General features: G+C 42.3%; 1 protein-coding gene across 1 annotated transcript in view; it reads left to right on the top strand.

Moving 5' to 3' along the window:
• Nucleotides 1–16,402, top strand: part of LOC104515000 (anthrax toxin receptor 1-like) — a 54,841-nt gene extending 38,439 nt beyond the window's left edge. Inside the window, exon 18 of the mRNA XM_010158824.1 lies at nucleotides 16,172–16,402. Coding sequence (XP_010157126.1) covers nucleotides 16,172–16,402 — 231 coding nt within the window. The remainder of the gene's footprint in view (nucleotides 1–16,171) is intronic.
• The last annotated feature ends 2,728 nt before the right edge of the window (nucleotides 16,403–19,130 follow it).

The raw sequence follows: 19,130 nt of genomic DNA, 5'->3' as shown, positions 1-19,130 counted from the left end.
AACTATTCACTAAGCTGCATTTTCAAGGCAGCTGTGCTCGAGATACCTTGTTTGCTTTTTAAGCATGATCTGGAGCTTCTGAATAGGCTCTTTAGGCGCAGCTGTATTTTGATAGCACTAACATTGTATAGTATGAATCTATCCGCTGCCTTTCACTCCCTTGGTTGGTACATTTCTATCAGTGCAGAGCACAACAGAGCCTCTGTTAGCTTGCAGAGTCAAGAAACATGCAGGGGGCTGGCTGTGAACAGGGATCCTCAGTTCTTTGCCTTCCAGCTCTGCTGTGGCAAGGAGGAGGGACTCAAAAGAGGCAGTGTAAAACAGAGCAAGCTGAAGGATTATTGTATCAGGGAGAACATTAGAAAATCAAACATACATCTGAGAAATAGGGTGGAAAGAATCCTATTGAGCCAGATTCGATGGAAGAATAGGATCATCTCTGTTCCCTGGCCTGTGAAATTAACTGCTGCTGAAGAATATTGAAAGTGAAACAAGAAAATGACTAGACATTGCTCTGCTGTAAAAAAACCTAAAGCATATCACAGGCCTGTATTTCATGGAGAAAGCTAGCACAAAAAACAGAAAGATTATTATTTATTGTTTGGCTGGCTTTTATAGTAGCACTTCCAAAGTGGAGAATTGGCTCCTTGTGAGTTAGGCTTTTGGTTGGGGGGGAGAGTGTGTAAATGTATGTACACAAGTCTGTATGAGTATACACACACATGCATGCAATTACTAACTTTTTGTGGCTGAAGAATGGGGAAATGAAGTCAGTGCTGTGAGTGACCTGCAGCATGGAGAGCCTGGAGCTCTTGCTGTGCAGAGCTGGAGGAGCCCGACAGCCCCAGGAGCAAGCCCACAGCTCCACTTGACCCATCTCCATCAGGGACAAGGTCTTTTTTTGTTTGGTTTTAAGATAATTTTATAGTTTTTTTGGTTGTTCAGGAAGACTTTGAGCTCAGAGGGCAAAAGGAACACGCAATTTAATTGTGTTTTGGGAGTGTAAGTTGGATTAATAACTCAGAAAATTAATATCTCTGAATTCTCCAAAATAAGACAAATTATTTTTACATTTTCAGAGATTACCAGAGATAAAAGATTATTTCCTACTGGAACAAGGTAACTCACTGAAGTTACATTTTCCAGATTTCTGTTTCACAGTTTACCTCCATTAGAAAAAAGTTGGCAGTTCCCATTTAATTACTATTGTTCACTTTTTTGTAACATAAATTGGGAGAAATTATAGCAAAACATCTTTTTTTTTCTGCATAATGGAAATATTAGCTACAGTAGTAAAAGAACATCCACAATATTTTTCACAAAGCTTTTGGGACAGGGGAAAGATTTTAAAGGAGCCTTTTTTTTTTTTTTTTTGCATTAAACCACTTAAAAAATGTAATTGATTTCATCATTTGAAAATTAATACTTTTCTCCACCCAAAAATCTGAAAAAAATACTTGTAGAAAAACTTCCCTTGATAGTTTTGTTGAAAAACAAAATATGTTAATGTTTTTGGTTGAGTCACTGATGTATCTGGTTTTGTCAGAGAAGCAAAAATGTTAAACATTTTTTAGAGCTGTTCAGCTTCTTCCTCCACAGCACAGTCCTCTTCTCTTTGGCTCTGCAGGACATACAGGGAAGGCAGTATTGCTGCCCCAGGTTTTCAAAACATGACTTCTCCCCCACTCCCATCATGAAATGAAGTTAAAAAGGGCACTCTGTACTTTTTGAGTCTTCGTGTGGTGCAGCCCATTCCAGAGTGTGTGTGAGAGCTTTGCCATAGAAATGCAGGCTGAAGTGTATGTGTGGGAATACAGGGCTGACTGCTGCAAGGGACTCTCTTGCTCCTTGCTCAGGGTGGCCAGGCTGCTGTCTGTCCATCCTCGTTTCTTCCTTCATCTTGATCCTGTTGACTTTTCCAAACCACCTGCTCTTTTCCTTACCTGTGACCACTCTGGGACTCCTGCCCTAGACATTCCCTTCTGTTTCCTTCTGTGGTCTCTTCCTCTTCTTACTGCCTCTCAGTCCCTGCTTCCCTGCACCTCCCTGTGATGAGACAGGCTTGTGCCCTGAAGTCCTGCCCTCTGAGACTGATGGGCTGATGACCAGCCCCTTTCCCCTGTTCCTCCCATGCTGCAGGAACAGAGCCGCTGTTAGGAGCATGTTCTGGGTATGGCTTTGCTGCAGAGCTGGCTGAGGCTCCCGAGCGCTCCCCTGTCCTGGCTGGTGCTTTCCAGGGCGTGGCAGGGACTTCTCAAGAAAAGGATCCCAGAATGCATTGACCCAGCAGCATTGAACAGTAGTGTATGGTTGTTAAAATCACAGATGCTTTTGGGATCTGACGAAAGAAAATCAGCCGAGACAAGCTCTGATGCCCCTTCTCCTGGGAACTGTGCCTGCAGTGTTTGGTTTGCCTCTGCGGACAGCTCCTCCTCTTGGTCTCCATTCAAGATCACGTAATGGCCCCACCACTGATACTGCTTTTTATTAGTTTGGCAAATACCTCAGTAAAAGGTCACAGGACCCTGCTCACTCGACTTCTGCAGGTCACCTCTGGCACGACCTTCTGTTGTACCAGGATGGGACAGCAAGGGATAAACACACACTTAGCTGTACCCCATCATTAGCAAACAGGCTGTTATTTGTGGGATGGTTTTTTGCTGAGCTTTCCAGCAGCATCAGCAGAGGAATGAAAAGAGGCTAGCAGCTCTCCTGCAGATTTCTGGCCTTTCTTCCTTGCAGTAATGTACAGAGGTGAAGCCTTGATAGGCATTTGTGCTGCTGCTGCAGTGATGGATCCCTTCGAGGTAGGCTGCTATTCTTCCCTTCCTCCCCCAGAAATTTAGGGCTTAGAGGACCAGCAGTCACTCTTCTGGCCCAACACAGGGACTGACGTCCCTGAGGTGGGGTCACTTTGCTCATCCAGCAACAGGGAGCATGTGAGAGTGGCCACATGTTCTGGCAAGCATGTGTTGCTTGGGATACTCAGGCTGCTTTCGGACTTCACCATCGCTGTGTTGGTGTCCTGAGCTTGTTTATGACCTTGCAGGGGCCTGCTATGAAGATTAGAGTTTGGGCAATATTAACACCTGGCTATCTTGAAGTATCTTAGAAGCTGCAGTAGCCGGTGGGGCAGGTTGTCAGTAGTCTCTGCAAAAAGGAACTTTCAAGCTCTTCCTCGTGGCCTCTTGGATCAAAACTGGGGCTGTTACCAACACCAGCAAGTAAACATTAAAAGCCCCAATATGTGTGAAGGAAGGTGAGATGTTTCTTTCAAATGGTCTGCTTAGTTGCTGCTTTCAGCAAATCCATTCCATTTTGCATTTCAGCACATATTGTCACAGGAAATTCTCAGAGGCTCGGTTTACCAAAAACCTCAATTAAAAAAAAAAAAAAAAAAGAAATTCTTTCCCCCCAGGCAGAATTGTTCTTTTTTACTTTAAAGCTTTAGAAAGTTATCTCATTTTTGTCACTGAAAATTACCTGAAACAGAGATTTGAGAGTGTAGACTGGATTTTGCTGCCACCATCACCCTTGTATACTCATGGGACTTTACTTAGAAAAAAAGCAATGCTTTGGCAGTACTACCCAGTGGTTTGTGCATGCAGAGCCTTTTCCCATGACAGGGACTAGAAGCAGGCTGTTGTACAAAATTCTGAAAGCCTTTTTTTTCTCTCTTCATTCCATAAAACAGGGCAAAAAGGCTGCTGTGCAGCCAGAAATTTCACACACTGAGCTGCTGGTCATATTGGACACCAGGACTTCTGTGTCCTTTCACGTTTTCACCACTGAGTCACTGCACAGCAGCTGCAGTTTTAAATACCAGCCTCTGAAATGAGGAGAACAGAGGTATTTGAGTTCCTTATTCTGTGCTGCATCCCTTTGAAAGTAATCACTCTTAAACTGATAGGTTTAAAGCTCAGAAGGTCTAATTACCCTCAAATTTTGAGTGATTCCTTGTAATGCTGACTATGATACCTATGCGCCTTAGTTTTCCAAACTGCAGAATAATCATGAGAACATGGTATTTACCTTCCTCAGAGCTGTGAGGTTTAGTTATGGCCTGTCAGGCATTTGAGAGTCCCCAGATGAATGGTGGGACATCAAGCCTATGGATTATTAATGACTAGTAATTATTTTCTGGCTGCTGTGTACAGGTGGTCAGCATTTTGGGGAGATTTAGATTAGATATCAGGAAGAAATTCTTCATCGAGAGGGTGGTGAAGCACTGGAACAGGTTGCCCAGAGAAGCTGTGGATGCCCCATCCCTGGAAGTGTTCAAGGCCAGGCTGGATGAGGCTTTGAGCAACCTGGTCTAGTGAAGGGTGTCCCTGCCCATGACAGGGGGGTTGGAACTAGATGATCTTTAAGGTCCCTTCCAACTCAAACCATTCTATGAATCTGTGATTTTGAATATAGCCCACAGGGATGGCAGTAGCTGCTTGTCACTCCATGCTAGCTGTCCATGTACCAATGCTATTTGGAGCTCATACTAATTACTTCTTTTCAAGACAGAGTAAAGGCCTTTAACAGACTTCCCTGCCACTTGCTTGGAGATTTGTTGTAATTGCCTAAGTAGTAACTGGCAGAGCTACAGGGGGTGGTGGAAAAGCAGCACTGAGCTCCTTAAGACTCTATTCATCAGAGACTGCTGACTGGTTCTGAGGATTTTCTCCCTTTGCTTAACCTTTCTGGAGCCAATTACCTTCATAAGCTGCTCAAAAATGAAAGCAACGGGGACATCGCCTGCCACAGTAGATAATCTCATTTTGTCACTTTCAGTGAAAATGTGACACATGTAGCCCCTGTTTTACTTTTTTCTTTTATTGCAAAGGAGACTAGTATCTGTAAAGTTTGCTGCTGCTGCAGCAGGCATTGCATAGGGAAAAAAGCTCCCTGGTGTGGGACCAGTGTCGTCATGCACAATTCCCAGAATATGCTGAGCACTGCTGCTGGAAATATATAATTGGTAACAAATGAATTTCCTCTCCTGTAAGAAGCCTCCATACTGGCATTACCTCTCACTTGTGCCAGGATCATGTTATTTCTGATGTGGAAGAACTCACAAATGGGCTTTTGGGATAGATGCTGCCTCTCTTCCCCTGGGTAGAATTACCATGTGTCTACGTCTTTGGGAGCTGAAGGCATGCTCAGTAACAGCAGCCACAAGCGGCTCTTCTGAAGGATGGGTACAAATCCCAGGGCTGGTGCTACTTAGCACAGCCTCACAACAGGATGAAGAAGGATTGGCCTTGTGGTTAAGACACTGAGCTGTGACTAGGGAGACTCTGGTTGTAGCTGATGTAAGTTGCTTTACTTCTGTTGTGCTGTGGTACCACAGTAGTGGATGAACAATAAATTCTAGGAGGGTGAGGCCATGTTTCTAAGAACACTTTGAGCTCTTCATAGATGGACTCTGTTAGGTTGACAGGGGGCTTTTCTGCTACTCTTAAAGCATGTTTACCACTTCAATATTTCTTTGATATTTATGGGAAAGGAACAGGTTCATCAGGTCTGATTCTCAGCTTTTTTTGTAAGGAATGTGACTTTGGGATAAGAACTGGTGACTTCGTTTCTTGTTAACATGTCTGACTTGGGGGAATAGGCTTTTTGTGTGTTATCATAGTTTTCCAGGCAGCATTTCATTGATGCTCCACAATTGTACTTAGAGTACAGTCTGTCCAAGATATGCAGGCCTGGCTTAGAGTTGGGTTACTATCTTGGGGCTTATGAGGAAGCCCAGAACTGGAGTTACATCTTTTTTGAAAAGACGAGTGCAGAAGTGCACATGCAGTTGCTTACTAGGACTGCATGTACAGATCCACAATGTGTATGTGCAAGTGAACAGATACGCTGCAGCCAATATGTTTGTTTCTTGGCAGCTCCCCTGGATCAGTGCTGAACCACACATTACATGGTTTCAGTTGGATTGCTGGGAGCTGGGCATCCCTCATCATATTCTGAGCTGGGTAACAGTCCATAACTTAACCTACCCAGCCTTCCTTAGCTTCCTGCTTATGTACTTCTAATAACTATGTAGGAAGCTCTTTGCTAATATGCAGAATGAGTAATGCTGTGACCTTCCTTTGAAGGTGTTTGAGCTCTAGAAATAAAAAACACTGTGTAAGGTAACTTTAGTATGAACAATAATATTAATACATTATTGCACAGACTGATAACAGAAGATCAAAAGGTCCTGCATCATTGCTCTCTGACGAGGAGCCGTAGTTCTGTATGTCTCTGTTCTTGTATAAACTACTGCAGTTCATGTTGTGGTACTAGAAGAAAACCCAAAACACTTTGTCTTGCCATTGTACAAGTAACACAAAAATACAACCCAACCTAAAGAAGTTATAAGTTGTCTGTTAAATCTTAACTATCTTGCTTTGAACATAAACATCAGGTTAATAATGGATTCCTCCAGTTTTATGCTAGTTTAAGTCTCAGATAGGAACTGTTTCCTGGAACAAGACGACTGCAGATGCTTTGCGCTCTTTGCAGCAACACTGGTGGTTTCTGCAGTGTGATAAGATCTTTTTATGTGAACGTATGACTTCCTTTTCTCTTACTCTTTGGGTTTCTTCTAGGGACATAATTACCCAAGTAGGAAGCTCAGTCTTCACTGGCTGAGATGCTTAGGAATGCGATATACAGCAGCTTTGAAGCAAAGCCCACCAAGAGCAATGTTCCTTCTTGCAATGCTAACGGCCAGGCACTCTGAGTGGAGCTGAGCTTTGAAAAAATGAAAGGAGGTGTACTTGCTTTGTTTCTGCTGCGATGGGACAGGTCACTGTCTTTGGTGAGACCAGGTTGTATAACAGAGGTTGTATGAGAAAAGTTGCAATGAGGTGCTCATGGAAAAGAGTAACTTCAAAATGCAGAGCTGGTACTTGATAGACTGGTTAAGCTGCATAGGCAAAATAGGGCACAGAAGTATTTGGATAGAGTGTTAGGTCTCTATAGCATACTTGAAAAGGGAAGGAGAATTCCATGTCAGGACTTCACTACTCGAGGTACTTCTCTGGTATGTTAATTCCTAGAAATAAAAAGGTGGTGATGTCCCAAAGAGCTCTTTCATCCAATTTAATATAGGAGCTTTTGGGAGAGGAGATGTTTTCTGTGCTTTGTCAATACACCAGCACTGATAATGAACTGTATGAGTCTCATCACAAGAAATGAAAATTCTTGTGAGTTAAGCACAGAGGAACCTGGGAACTGTGGGTTTGCCATCTACTTGCTTTAGGTAGCAGCAGTGCCATTTAGGGGCCAGTTAACCAGAGATGGGCTTGGGGATACTTTATATCTTGCTTTCAGACTCTAAACAAAGAGGCAGCTTGTCCGTGCGGTGGGCCAGGATCCTACTTTTTTGGCTGAGGCAAGGAAAAACAATAACCATTTTCACCAGAAATATCTCTGAGAGTCTCCAACACTATCCTATACTCTAAGTGGGTAAAGAACATTGTGCTTTTCCTCTGTGCATGCCATAATGCCAGCTTGCTCTTGAAGAGACAATCAACAATTCACCCTGGAAAGCACAGTGACACTTAATTACAGTTTGAGTAATACCAGTTATGGGCCTTTGTGGCCTAAATTGCTCTTCCCAGCAAGCCGCCAGTACCTCAAGGCTGAGCCTGTTACACCCAGCATATGTTTGTTGCTCTTGTTGCTATGCTCCAAAGCCCTCCCCATTCTAGGTGATGGACAAACACAATCTTCTTTTCCCTGAAAATGCCAGAGGAAAGAGAAAAATCTCTTGCAAACCAACCACTGTTTTTTTTCTTGAACCACATTCTAGTCTGGTCAGCATTCAAGTGTGGAAATGTGTGGTGCTGTGGTTAAAACAAGGGATGTGAGTCACGAGTCCTGAACTTGTAAATACCTTCCCCCCTCTACCCGAAGCTGCTGCATAACCTTGGATAGATAACATGACCCAACAGTGGCTCTTCTCACTTATTCCACTCTTGGAGCTTCATCCATAAAAGCTATCAGAGAAGAGGAAGGCAGTAAATCATGCGTTGTGAGTGCAGGTTTATGTTTTTATGTGTTTTGGGTAGGATTTGGTCTAGCGTAACTGTACTTTGAGATTGGTACTGAATATAAAGTATGCCTGATAGATCTTAACTTTGATTATGCCCAGTTTTATCCTTTTCTGTTCCCTTTGCCACTTCAGCTTTTTTAGGGCTCAGAATCAACAGGCTTTGTTATGGATCTGCACTGTGCTTTACTTCAGCCACAGCCTCAGCAAGGTCTTCCAAAACATGTGATGTTTTGTGCGTTCCTGCAAAATATCTTGTGACTCTGGCCATTCTTTCAGGAGGTGTCTGTAGCCCATTGCTGTGTTTTCCTGCTAAGGCAGGGCTGGAAACAACATGCAGGTCCCTGCTGAATGGATTGTGATACAAATCATTTGAATAGCCTTGTTCAATATTGGTATGGGTTCTCAGTGTCACTTTCCTTGTGTGCCAAAGGTGGAAAAATGGTATCAAGCATGTGAGAGCTGGAGGGTGGTTTATTTTGCTGAAGGGTCCTGGTCCTAGCTTAAGTGGCTGAATTCCTTGGCTGAGTTATTCCTCCTTCAAATTCCTCACTATTGGCTGGTATCTACAGGGGTAAGTTGGAACTATCCCACTTCAGTGTATTCCTGCACTAGTCTTCAAACTAACTGAATAGACTGTGCCTAGAGGACCCATCCCTGGTTTCAAGCAGTGCCATGCACACTTGGGTCTGAACTAGAGAGTGCTGTCTGCAGATGTGCGTGTTTTGGGAGCCTATCAGTACTTAATTGTATTCAACTGAACTTCTGACTAAAGAACCTACAGTAGCCTGGGATACTACAGATACTAACCTTACTGCAGAACAGTTCCTATCTGTATCATAATTCCCTAGTGGATCTGGACACCCTTTCCCAGATGACTGTCTTTGTTTTGGCTAAAACCTGCTTATTGAGATGGCCTGCACAGATTTTTGCATGTTAGTAGCATTAGCTGTAGTAAAAAAAATACCTTTAAAAAATCCTGAATATTTTTAGTTTTTGTTTTGAAACACTTTTTCCATCCAAAACTCAAAGAAAATGTTTTGAATTGAACAACATATGTGTTTCAAGCCTAAGTGAAACTTACCTTGACATATTTTTTTCTACATGAATAATGAAGGCTTTTGGTGGTTGTTGACTTTTTCCTTGGCCAGCAAGTCAATAGAAAGATGATCTTTATCACTAGTGTTATGTGCAGTGCATGGCATGGGCCTCTGAGTTTTTGCTTGCATCCCACTTCACTCAACTCCTTGGGGATGGGGTTATCACATTTAACTTCACACAACTTCAAAAGAAGCGCTTCTGTGCTCTCTCCTCCCTTCCACACCCCATAAATCTTACTTTCTCAGCTATTTTGCTCAGTAGCCAGGGTGTCTGGGGGCATCCTAGGCTGCTGAAGAATTTCTTCTCCCAGACCCTTTACAAAGCAGGGCTGGTCCCCCTTCACTGCTGTGAAAGGAGCTCAGGCATCTCTGCTCTCACCTGGGCTTTCTGGGCAGCAGTGTGGGCCATGCCTTAGCTAAGCCAACAGGTTTTGCTCTGAATGTGTCAGTAGCCCAAGGCATTGCTTAGATGTGTCTCGCTGTTGCTGGGTGTTCTGCTCCCAGCCTATGTGCAGCTTCCTTCTCATTTGTCACTCAAGCATTGGGGTTTCTGAAGCAGGGACTACCTTTCTGTGCTGTGTCTCCCTGGCACTGCACCAGTGAGCCAGTGACTGGAGCTTGTGGGCAGTTTCATTTGGTTGCTAAGATTAAGAAAAAAGGCACAAAAGTTGCTTATGAAGGGTCTTTGTCGACTGTGTGAAGGATCCACAGTTGCTTTTAAGTATTTGTATAAAGTTTTACAATTGTGTTACCTACAAAGGTCAGTCGAATTCCTTTTGTGGTGTGAAGCACATGGAGCAAGCCCAATACGTTACACCTCTTGGCAGCATCACCTTGTTCATGCTGTGCTGCTAACAGGTTTTTTGTGCATCCTCGTGCATTTGCATTCATAGTTTTGTAATTTGGAATTCAATTTTGAGATGCACCTAAGGCCATAATGGGATCCTCGCTGTTACACTATAAGTGATTCACTGTCCCTAATGCAGTAATTTTCTTCCCCTCCAGTAACTCCATCCCAGAAGGAGAGAGCAGAAGTGATACATGTTCACTAGTAAAGAGGCCAAATAATACACTGGATAAAGATATGGCTGAACTGATTTTCCTTTTCAAAAGCAGTGATAAAGAAAATAATGAAAATAAACTGGCTGGACATTGCTACTTTACTGGACCTTACTTTTAAAATCCTCCTGTCTTCAGTCAACCACATTTTCTCTTGTCCCTTCATTGTTTTGGATTGCCATAATTTTAGGCATCAATGCTGAGCTGCCGAATAAGCTTCCAGAAAATTGTTATTGACAAGAGAGGACTTACTAAACTGGAAGATATTTAAAGAGTCAGATTCTCATGTAAACAAATATGTTGATGATATTTAATATTTTTATTTGAGATCTAATAACTGAAAATAATGTCATATAAAAATTAATTACAAATTAATATATTTTAAATGATGAATGCAATATCCACAGTATAATTAATAGTGGTGATTAAAATTTAATTGTTAAATAATTAGAAATTAATTATAAACTACATATTTATTGACCTGAAAGCATGATCAGCCACCAAACTGCTGATATGGGAATCTCTGATATTTCCAATACTTTATTTTTCAACATGAAAACAATATTTCAGTCCCAAACGTAAGAGTAGGAGATAGTAAAAGTTACTTGAATATGCCTGAAAACCAGGCAGGCTTAGGTTTTACGTGACAAACTCTTTCAGCAGCTCACTAATTTCAAGCCTGTATGCTGCAGGGTAATCAGTGCAATTCCCAGGAAATCTGTGAAGGTTTTAATGAGCCGTGACATGTTCAGTGCACAGTCAGCATGAAGCAGTGCAGTGTGAGGAAGTGTTTGGCAAAGCCTGATGCACATAGATCCTGGATTCTGAGGAGCCAGCTGCCAATCCTGACACTTGCCCAGGGAACTCGAATAGTGGAAACTCTGTAGCACTTCTGTTCAGCTCTTTCTCTATAAAATTACTGTATCCATAATCTACCTCATTCATAAATGCATTTGCTAAACAAGTTTCCCATACTGTTGCTGTTTTAGGATACTTGGTGTAGCTGTTTCTGCTAGAAAACTTTTGTTCTGTATTAGAAGACAAGGATTACCCTGTCCTCTAATTTTTCCAACATTCAACTTCTGCAAAAGTTGCTCATCTTAAAGGTATATGTGTGGATCAAAACCTTCACTTAGCTAAAGTGATTCTGAGTTTTTGTAGATGCTCACTCTTCTGGGTTTTTTTAGGTTGCATAAAACACCTGAATCTAGTTCTTTGAGTTTTAGAGCTCCATTTTTACACCTAACTGTTGATAGATACTTAGGAAGTGAAGCTACATGCTGACGAACCACATACATAGCAAGCTGGCAGAGTCATCCTAGTGACATCCGTAAACAAAATTTGGGAGAAAGGTGACTTATTTATTTGAACCTGAGGAAATTATGTTAATTTTAGATTTCACCATCCTAAACGTAACTTCTGACTGGGAGCTACTTTTTTTTTTTTAATTTGGTGGCCCGATGTTTTGGATTTGTATGCTCAAACTTTAAAGGAATGATTTTATTTAATTCATTCTAAAACGTAAAGGTGAGTATCATATTCTTACAAAGTCAACTACCAAGAAATTTCAGTAAACATTTAAGTGAAGCCAACTCTTCCTTAGGCTGAACCCCCCTCTGCTAGTCAGAATTGCAGAACTGGGACTCCATAAGCAAAATCAAGAGTGAATGGAAACTCAAGCAAAATTTGTAACAGAATGGGTGTCTCTTACTAGGTCAACTAATGCAGCTAAAAATAAGAAGCAGACATACAGTTGTGTACACAACCATCTGGCATGGACAGAGATGAAACTGGCTTTGATTTTTGTTAAATAAACACCAATGCGTGTATTAAAATGAACAGAGAAAAGGGACAGCTACTGGCAGATGGGGTAGACTTTTAAAATTCTTCTTGCTGAAGTGCTATTAGTATCATGGGTGAAGACACTTGCCCTTGGGACTCTGAATTTCCTGGATCCTTTTAGCAGTTGTTCCTTTCCATTGAAAACTTGCTGAGTAGCAGCTAACGATTTTGGGGGAACAAGCGCTGGGGAATTAGGTACTGAACACTGTGATGAAAGTAGCCCAGAAACAAGATGCGATGGCTTTCATGAAGTTCCTCCCTTCCTTTCCTCCCTTAAACCACACACAAAACATATCCTAGGTGGTCAGGGAGGCATTGCCTAGAAGTACAAAGTGCCTGAATTGCACATGTGATTGTTACACTGGGATAAAAGCTGGAGTCGGGACAAGGGCAGATCCTGCTGCTTCAGTATTTGTACTTTTTGAAAAGCCAATTTGGCAAGCAGCATAACAGGAGCCTAACAAGTGGGTGGACATATGGGGAGGCAAAATAATTGTGCATTAGGAAGACTGTGCAGATGTGAGCTAAAGTAAGGGCGTAACTCCATATGGCGCATTGCTGACCTTCAGTTGGTGCCTGAATGACAGTACGCCATGTGGGTCGCACCATCTGAGGGATGGTGTACTGGGAGCGGGGCTGAAACCAGACAGAACTGGATTTACACAGATCATCTGTTTCCTGGAAAACAATAAAACAGCTACCAACAGCTGTTGTGCCTGAGATCATCATGGTATTACTGCACCTTGCAGCTCCGACACCTTCCCTAAAACACTTGGTGTATACCATGCTTCAGGGAAAAAAATACTGTTACCATTACTAACGTCATGGTGGTGGCCTTTTATCCCTGTTAACCTTCTGTGCCAGGAGCACATAGGTGAGTGTACAGGATACCTGATTTCTGTCCATGTTCTCTATGCTTTAAAAACCTTTATATGCCTTTGGAGAGGACATTACTTAATCATTTCAAACACAGAATATTAAAAACCCTGTGGTTAGTACATCTATTTGAGAAACATCATGGATTTTTTTTAATAAACTAACCCCAGAGAGATGTGCATGTTAGAATAGCTGTGGCACGCGTATTAGGAAAGTGTGCTGAGTGGATGCCTTAATTCTTGAGCCTAGAAATCCTTTGATGAAATATGCTTGGTAAGTCCAAACTACAACTTATGATTTATTATAATTTGTTCCTTCCTTTCAGCTGTTAATCCTAACACTGGCTAAGAGTTCGGCCTCGTTTTATCAATGGCTGCTTGAAGTGCTCAGGAGGATTTGCTCCAGTATTCACCAGAAGTCTTTGATATATGAGATTGTAGGCTAACACTGGTAATCTTTTGTGAGGTAGTGTCACAATACATACATCGATCATCCAAGCCTCTATCTGTCAGATTCTCCCAACCCAACTGTATTTTTCATGACACAATGCGGCGCATGGCCTTTAAATTACCCATCTGTCTGACAAATCAGTGAGTGTGGCAGAAACTGGCAGCAGTTTGACGTCGCCTATCACTTTAACTGAAGTGAAAGTAATGCAAACAGATTTATGGGATCCCCTTTGATTATAGACTATGAATATATTTGGAATTTATGTTTGGGGGAGAGACACAACAGAAGCGCAGGAAAGGCTTGCTGGCAGAAGCACTGGTGTTGGGTTTGCAACTTTGCATTTACTATGAGAGAGACTGTTCTGTCCTTAATTTTTTCCTTCCCCATATGGTGCATGTCATCTGAATACCTATGACTTTTTTTTTTTCCTCCCCCCCTGTGTGATTATTTAGCTGTTTGAAATTCATAACTAAATATCAAGGCTGAGTTTTCTTAAATGTATTTGCAGTACAGCTATTAAACATATCTCTAATGTTCATTTCACGGCAGTAAATATTGCTGAAGTTCCAAGTGTGCTCTGAATACAGTGCAGCACAGCAGAAGACAAGTAACTGACAAGGATCGCCGCTTGTTGCAGTGCTGGAGAAGACTTGAGTTCTGTGATGGAGTAAAGCATCGACTTGTTTTTTTTGATTCAGTGGTTTATGTTTGTTGCAAAAATAACCAAGACATTGGCTTTTGCCCTCTGCCTTCACACGAAGGCTCTGTCCCCACTACAGTATTGCCTTGAACTTGGTTCATAAGCAAAGTCTGCTGTAAAAAGCCTGGATTTTTAGAATGGGGATTTTATCCTAGTTATTGAGGCTCTTTAACCATAGTGGTGAATTATGATGATGAAAGCTGAGACTGAGAACTACTGAATGTGTCATGTACAGGCAACAACATGCCCATTCAACCACTCTTGGCTGGAGCTGAGCTCTTGAAGCCCTGAGCCATACAATCCAAGTAAGTGGTAGGGTGGTACCCTTTGGGTGTTAGTACATTTGTTGAGTCATTTTCTGAGCTTTGTGGAGCTTACACAAGCTTGTCTTGATACGCTGCTGTCTTTCTTCAGAGAAGCCATAGACTTGTGTGATTACCTTATTTTTAAATAAATAGTTTTCATGAACAAAGGTGCAGGCATTAGAAGTCACTTAACAAAATAGATGGTTGTGTTTTGGCTGTGATGGCTTTTGCATGGATTCCAGAGAAAATTGTGATTTGTGGGTTTGCCACAGAAACTAAGCCCATTCCTTAAACACATTCAGAGTTTCCTCATGCAGCACTGAGCTAGAAGCAATCTGTCACTGGTGGGGGTTCTTGTATTCCCCTGTTAGCTCAGCCATTGGTAGTTGCGGGTATCGTGATCCACAGCTGCTTAGCTTTGAGATGTGCTTTTCTGAATCTGAAGTCTGCACAAAGGAAAAAGTGCTGGCAAAAGTGATGAGTTCATCAGTGATGTGACAGGTACTTTCCAGCCCAGTTACTTATTGGAAACCATATCCCATCTTCTGTAAATGGGCTGTGGGCAGTGTCACTTCTGCATTTTCAGGCAGTCTTCGTCTCCAGCCTTTTACATGATGGTGAGAGGCCTTTTTGACTTTCAGGCGCAGGCTTTTGTTGAGCTTGTGGTAGCTGAGTTCTTGCATAAGCATCTCCCGCATTCCTAGGGGAGGAGGTGGAGACAGTGATGCCAAGTGTTGTATCTCCTCATATCTACAGGATTCCCTGAAGCCTTCACAGAAATAGTGGGGCAGGTTGTAACAAAACTTTTTGGGGTCATGGGGAGGAACGAGTACAGCTCAGCAGAGATCTTGGTGTTTGAGGTTGCCATAGATGTTTTGTAGTGCCCAGGAGCCTCTGGCTTCTCCCAGCAGGAGAGCCTAGGTGGTCTTTGGAGTCTGTCTGTCTCCCTGTACAGAACTTGGTTAGTGGAAACCTATGCAAAGCTTTGCAAAACCTATGCAAAAAACTGTCTAAAGGAAACCCTAATGTATTTGCCTTTAGCCTCTAGTTGACTAGGACACCTCCAGTGCTTGCTGGTTTGGTTTTTGTTTGTTTGTTTGTTTGTTTGTTTCCAAACCCAAGCTATTCTTGTTTAAATATTTCCATCCACAGTAATCCCATTGGGTCCTGGCTGCCTGAATCCCACATACATTCTGAAAACACTCATTGGAGAGCCCTTTGTGCAAGTCCCACACCTTGCTGGCGTTTGTGAGGGAAGCCACATCTACATTTGGAGCACAGAAGACAGATATGCTATCCCAGTGTAGCCTTCAAAGCACAGACACCAGCTAGGCTAGCATCACTGCAAAAAGGAAAGCTATAGATGGCATCTTTGCTAAAGTTGTTTCCCTGGCATAGTCCTGTCTCTGCAGTGAGATTTTTCCATCACAGCTTTCTCAGTCATGTCTGCCTTGGTGAGATACCTGACTTTGGTAGAGCTCTGGCTTTAGGCATGTTCTGCATAGCTCTGCATAGCAGAGCAGAGGGCACATGTGAGCAAAGTTACACTGGTGTCCCTTGTGGTTAAAACCAGTCCTAGGGTATTCTCTGTCGGTGGGAGCTCTGAAACCCAAGGAAAGCATTGGTTTCTACTGGTGACCTTCAGTACAGCTTGGTTGGAATGTCATGTCTAGGACCCAGGGAATCATACTGGATGAAGATCTCTAAGTGCAGCCTGATCCCTCTGCTTATAGTCCCTTTGGCTAGGGGGAATAGCCAAAAACACCTGCTTTTTATGAATAATGATTTTTTTCTTTACCTCTAGGGAAGATGCATAAACTTCACTCGTGTGAAATCAGATGGAACCTCTGCCCCTTACAGCCCACCACCAAAGCTGCCGCGGTGTGATGATGTTCCTCTCAACAATGCTCCAAGGAATCCTTCTTCTCCTGTTTCTCTGCAGCCTCCTTCCAGGCAGCCACCTCCTGGACCACCCCCATCCCGAGCCCCTCCTGGACCTCCTCCTTCACGCCCACCCCCACAGCCCATGTCTTAGAGTGCAACAAAACCCTGATTGACAAAACATGTCCCTTTGCTGAACACGGCATATTTATTGAGTATTGGTTTACAGTTAAAAATATCAGAATTTGTTGCTGGTCAGCAAAAAAAAAAAAAGAAGAAAGAAAAAAAAAATTGCCAAGTGTCGATTTTAGTGTATGAATATATTTATACCACACGTGCTGAGTAAACATTCAGTGGATAGATTCAGAGCTATGGGGTATAGAAACAAACCAAAATTATCATCTAGATACAGTAGCAGCTTTTGTATGTATACATTTGAAGATCTATTTACATATGACATTTGTCTGACTAGCTGTGTCAGATTATTCATTAATAATAACTTTAGCTGGTACACATGCATCAGTTGTTTTGATAGCTGCCACCTGCAAGTTGGTTAAACATAGTTCATTGAGGAATTTGCTTTTTTTTTCCCCAACAGTACTGCATCCAGATGTTAATATGGAACAATAATTGCAAAGATAACTTTCTGCCTTTGGTTCTGCAGGTGGAATTTCCAGGAAAGTTTATAAGAGTTAAGATGAAACTATGTGCCAATCATACAGCAGCAGTAATCTAGCATAGAAGAGAGAGACTATTTTCTCCTGAGAAAATTAGTTTTGAGCCTGCCATCTCTGCACGTATTTAGACTTGGTTGCATAGGAAAGTTGCTGAAGGCCAGATACTGATTCTAGAAATCCAAACCTTGAACAAGACCTGGATTCGGATCTGTCTGAAGTTCAGCAGAATTTTGGGGAAAATGTTTTGGCTAGGTGTTTAATTTTCATTTACAGAAAACATGTTCCAAAATGGAGCCAATATATATGCAGTTTGAGCATGAATGCTATAATACGCAAACAGCATGTGTTATTTAGATCAGCAGCATTGAGGGACTGATTCTGTTGATATTTAATTAGATAAATTTCCTTTTGATCTTATTACCAAGCAGAATTAGATACTCTTGGATTCTGCCGCATACAGCACATTCCTCTTTCCAGCAGTCTTCCAGCTGAGGGTGACATAATGCAGGCCATTGGGAGGATGGGCATCAGCCCAGTGCCTCAGCCTGCATAACCATTTTTGAGCAATATTTAATTATCAGAAGAAGATCTTACGACATCATTTGATGATAGCTCTCTAGTAATGTCATGGTTTAATCCTACCAGGCAACTAACCACCACAGATCATTCATTAATAACTTTAGCCGGTACATGTGCATGTTTGCTTTTTTTTCCCCAACAGTACTGTTTGCTTTTTTTCCCAACAGTACGCAGCTGCTTGCTTGCCCATCACCTGGTGGGATGGGGAGAGAATTGGATAAAAGCTCGTGGGTTGAGATAAAAGCAGTTTAATAAGATAGCAAAGGAAGAGGAAATAATAATATTAGTGATAAAGAATATACAGAAACAGGTGATGCACAATGCAACAATTGCTCACCACCCTGTAATCATTAGCCTGTCCCTGAGAAGCGATTCCAGCTGCCTGGCCAAGTCCAGGTTTATATACTAGCATGACATCATATGGTAGGGAATATCCCTTTGGCCACATTGGGTCAGCTGCCCCAGCTATGCCCCTCCCAGCTTCTTGTGCACCTCCTTGGTGGCCGAGCATGGGAAGTCCTTGATTTAGTGTAAGCACTACAACTACATAACAACAACTAAAACCATCAGTGTGTTATCATTATTCTCATACTAAATCCCAAATACAGCACTATACCAGCTACTAAGGAAGAAAATTAACTCTATACCAGCCAAAACTCAGGGAGATTCAAACATCAATTCCTCTATGAATAGCTCTTTCCTTAGAAAGCCCAGATTCCATTAATATGTAACCTTGCAGTCTACCTGTGGTTGAGAGGCATGGCCTGATATGTCAGTATGAGCTTTTATCCCTGTTTTATACGTGTGGCTAGAGTATTTCCCAAATGGTGACTGCTCACCCATAACTTCAATTCTGTGTGTCATCAGAAAGTGATGTGAGCACCCACACAGAGGTGGGAATTTATGACGCGGGACTGTGGTACAGCCCATAATAGTGTGCGCTAAGCAATACCTGAGTGGGTTGTGCCTATATCATTCCCTAGTAAATCAAAATAACAACTGAGCTTGCTTTTTCTCTACACCATTACCTATCTCATTGTATTGGAGAGGGTGGCTGCAAATCCCTATGCCGGTTTGCTTTGGCACTGGCAGTGTTATTAGGATAATTGTAGAAATAATGTTTATGTTGCATTATGACACAGCATTTCCTATCTTCCCATCTGTGTGTGGGTGTATAGCTCATCACAGTAGTCATTGGCACATAAGTCCAAGATAAAACACTGTGCAGTTAATCCAGATTTAAGGCCTCTTCATACAGTTCTTACAGGAATATAAAGTTGCACTGGTACAAACAGAAATCAGGCTTACTATTTCCATTGGAAGTCCCACCTGCAGAACACCATACCAAGCTCTCATCAGTCTATGCTGATCACTGTGACATGCCGTGTGTATGCAGCTGAGGCTGTCAAACTCAGAAGAACCACAGAGCCTCTTTCTCCTCTAGCACTGCTCTGCTCTCTTGAGTTACGCTCTTACCTCATGTATATTGGTGCAGGTAGTGGAATCACACTTGTGGGTGCCAGCTGGCCTTGGAGCTGTTCCTAATTTAGGCTTGAGCCAGCCAAGCACTTCTGCATGTATTAAAATGTCCTGCAGGTCAAGAAGAACATCCTTATGCCCAAGTAC

The sequence above is a fragment of the Eurypyga helias genome, unplaced genomic scaffold (assembly GCF_000690775.1).
Source record: "Eurypyga helias isolate BGI_N326 unplaced genomic scaffold, ASM69077v1 scaffold13309, whole genome shotgun sequence".
NCBI lineage: Eukaryota > Metazoa > Chordata > Aves > Eurypygiformes > Eurypygidae > Eurypyga > Eurypyga helias.
Note: the sequence above shows the minus strand (reverse complement) of the source record. Positions and strands in the feature narration are given on the sequence as shown.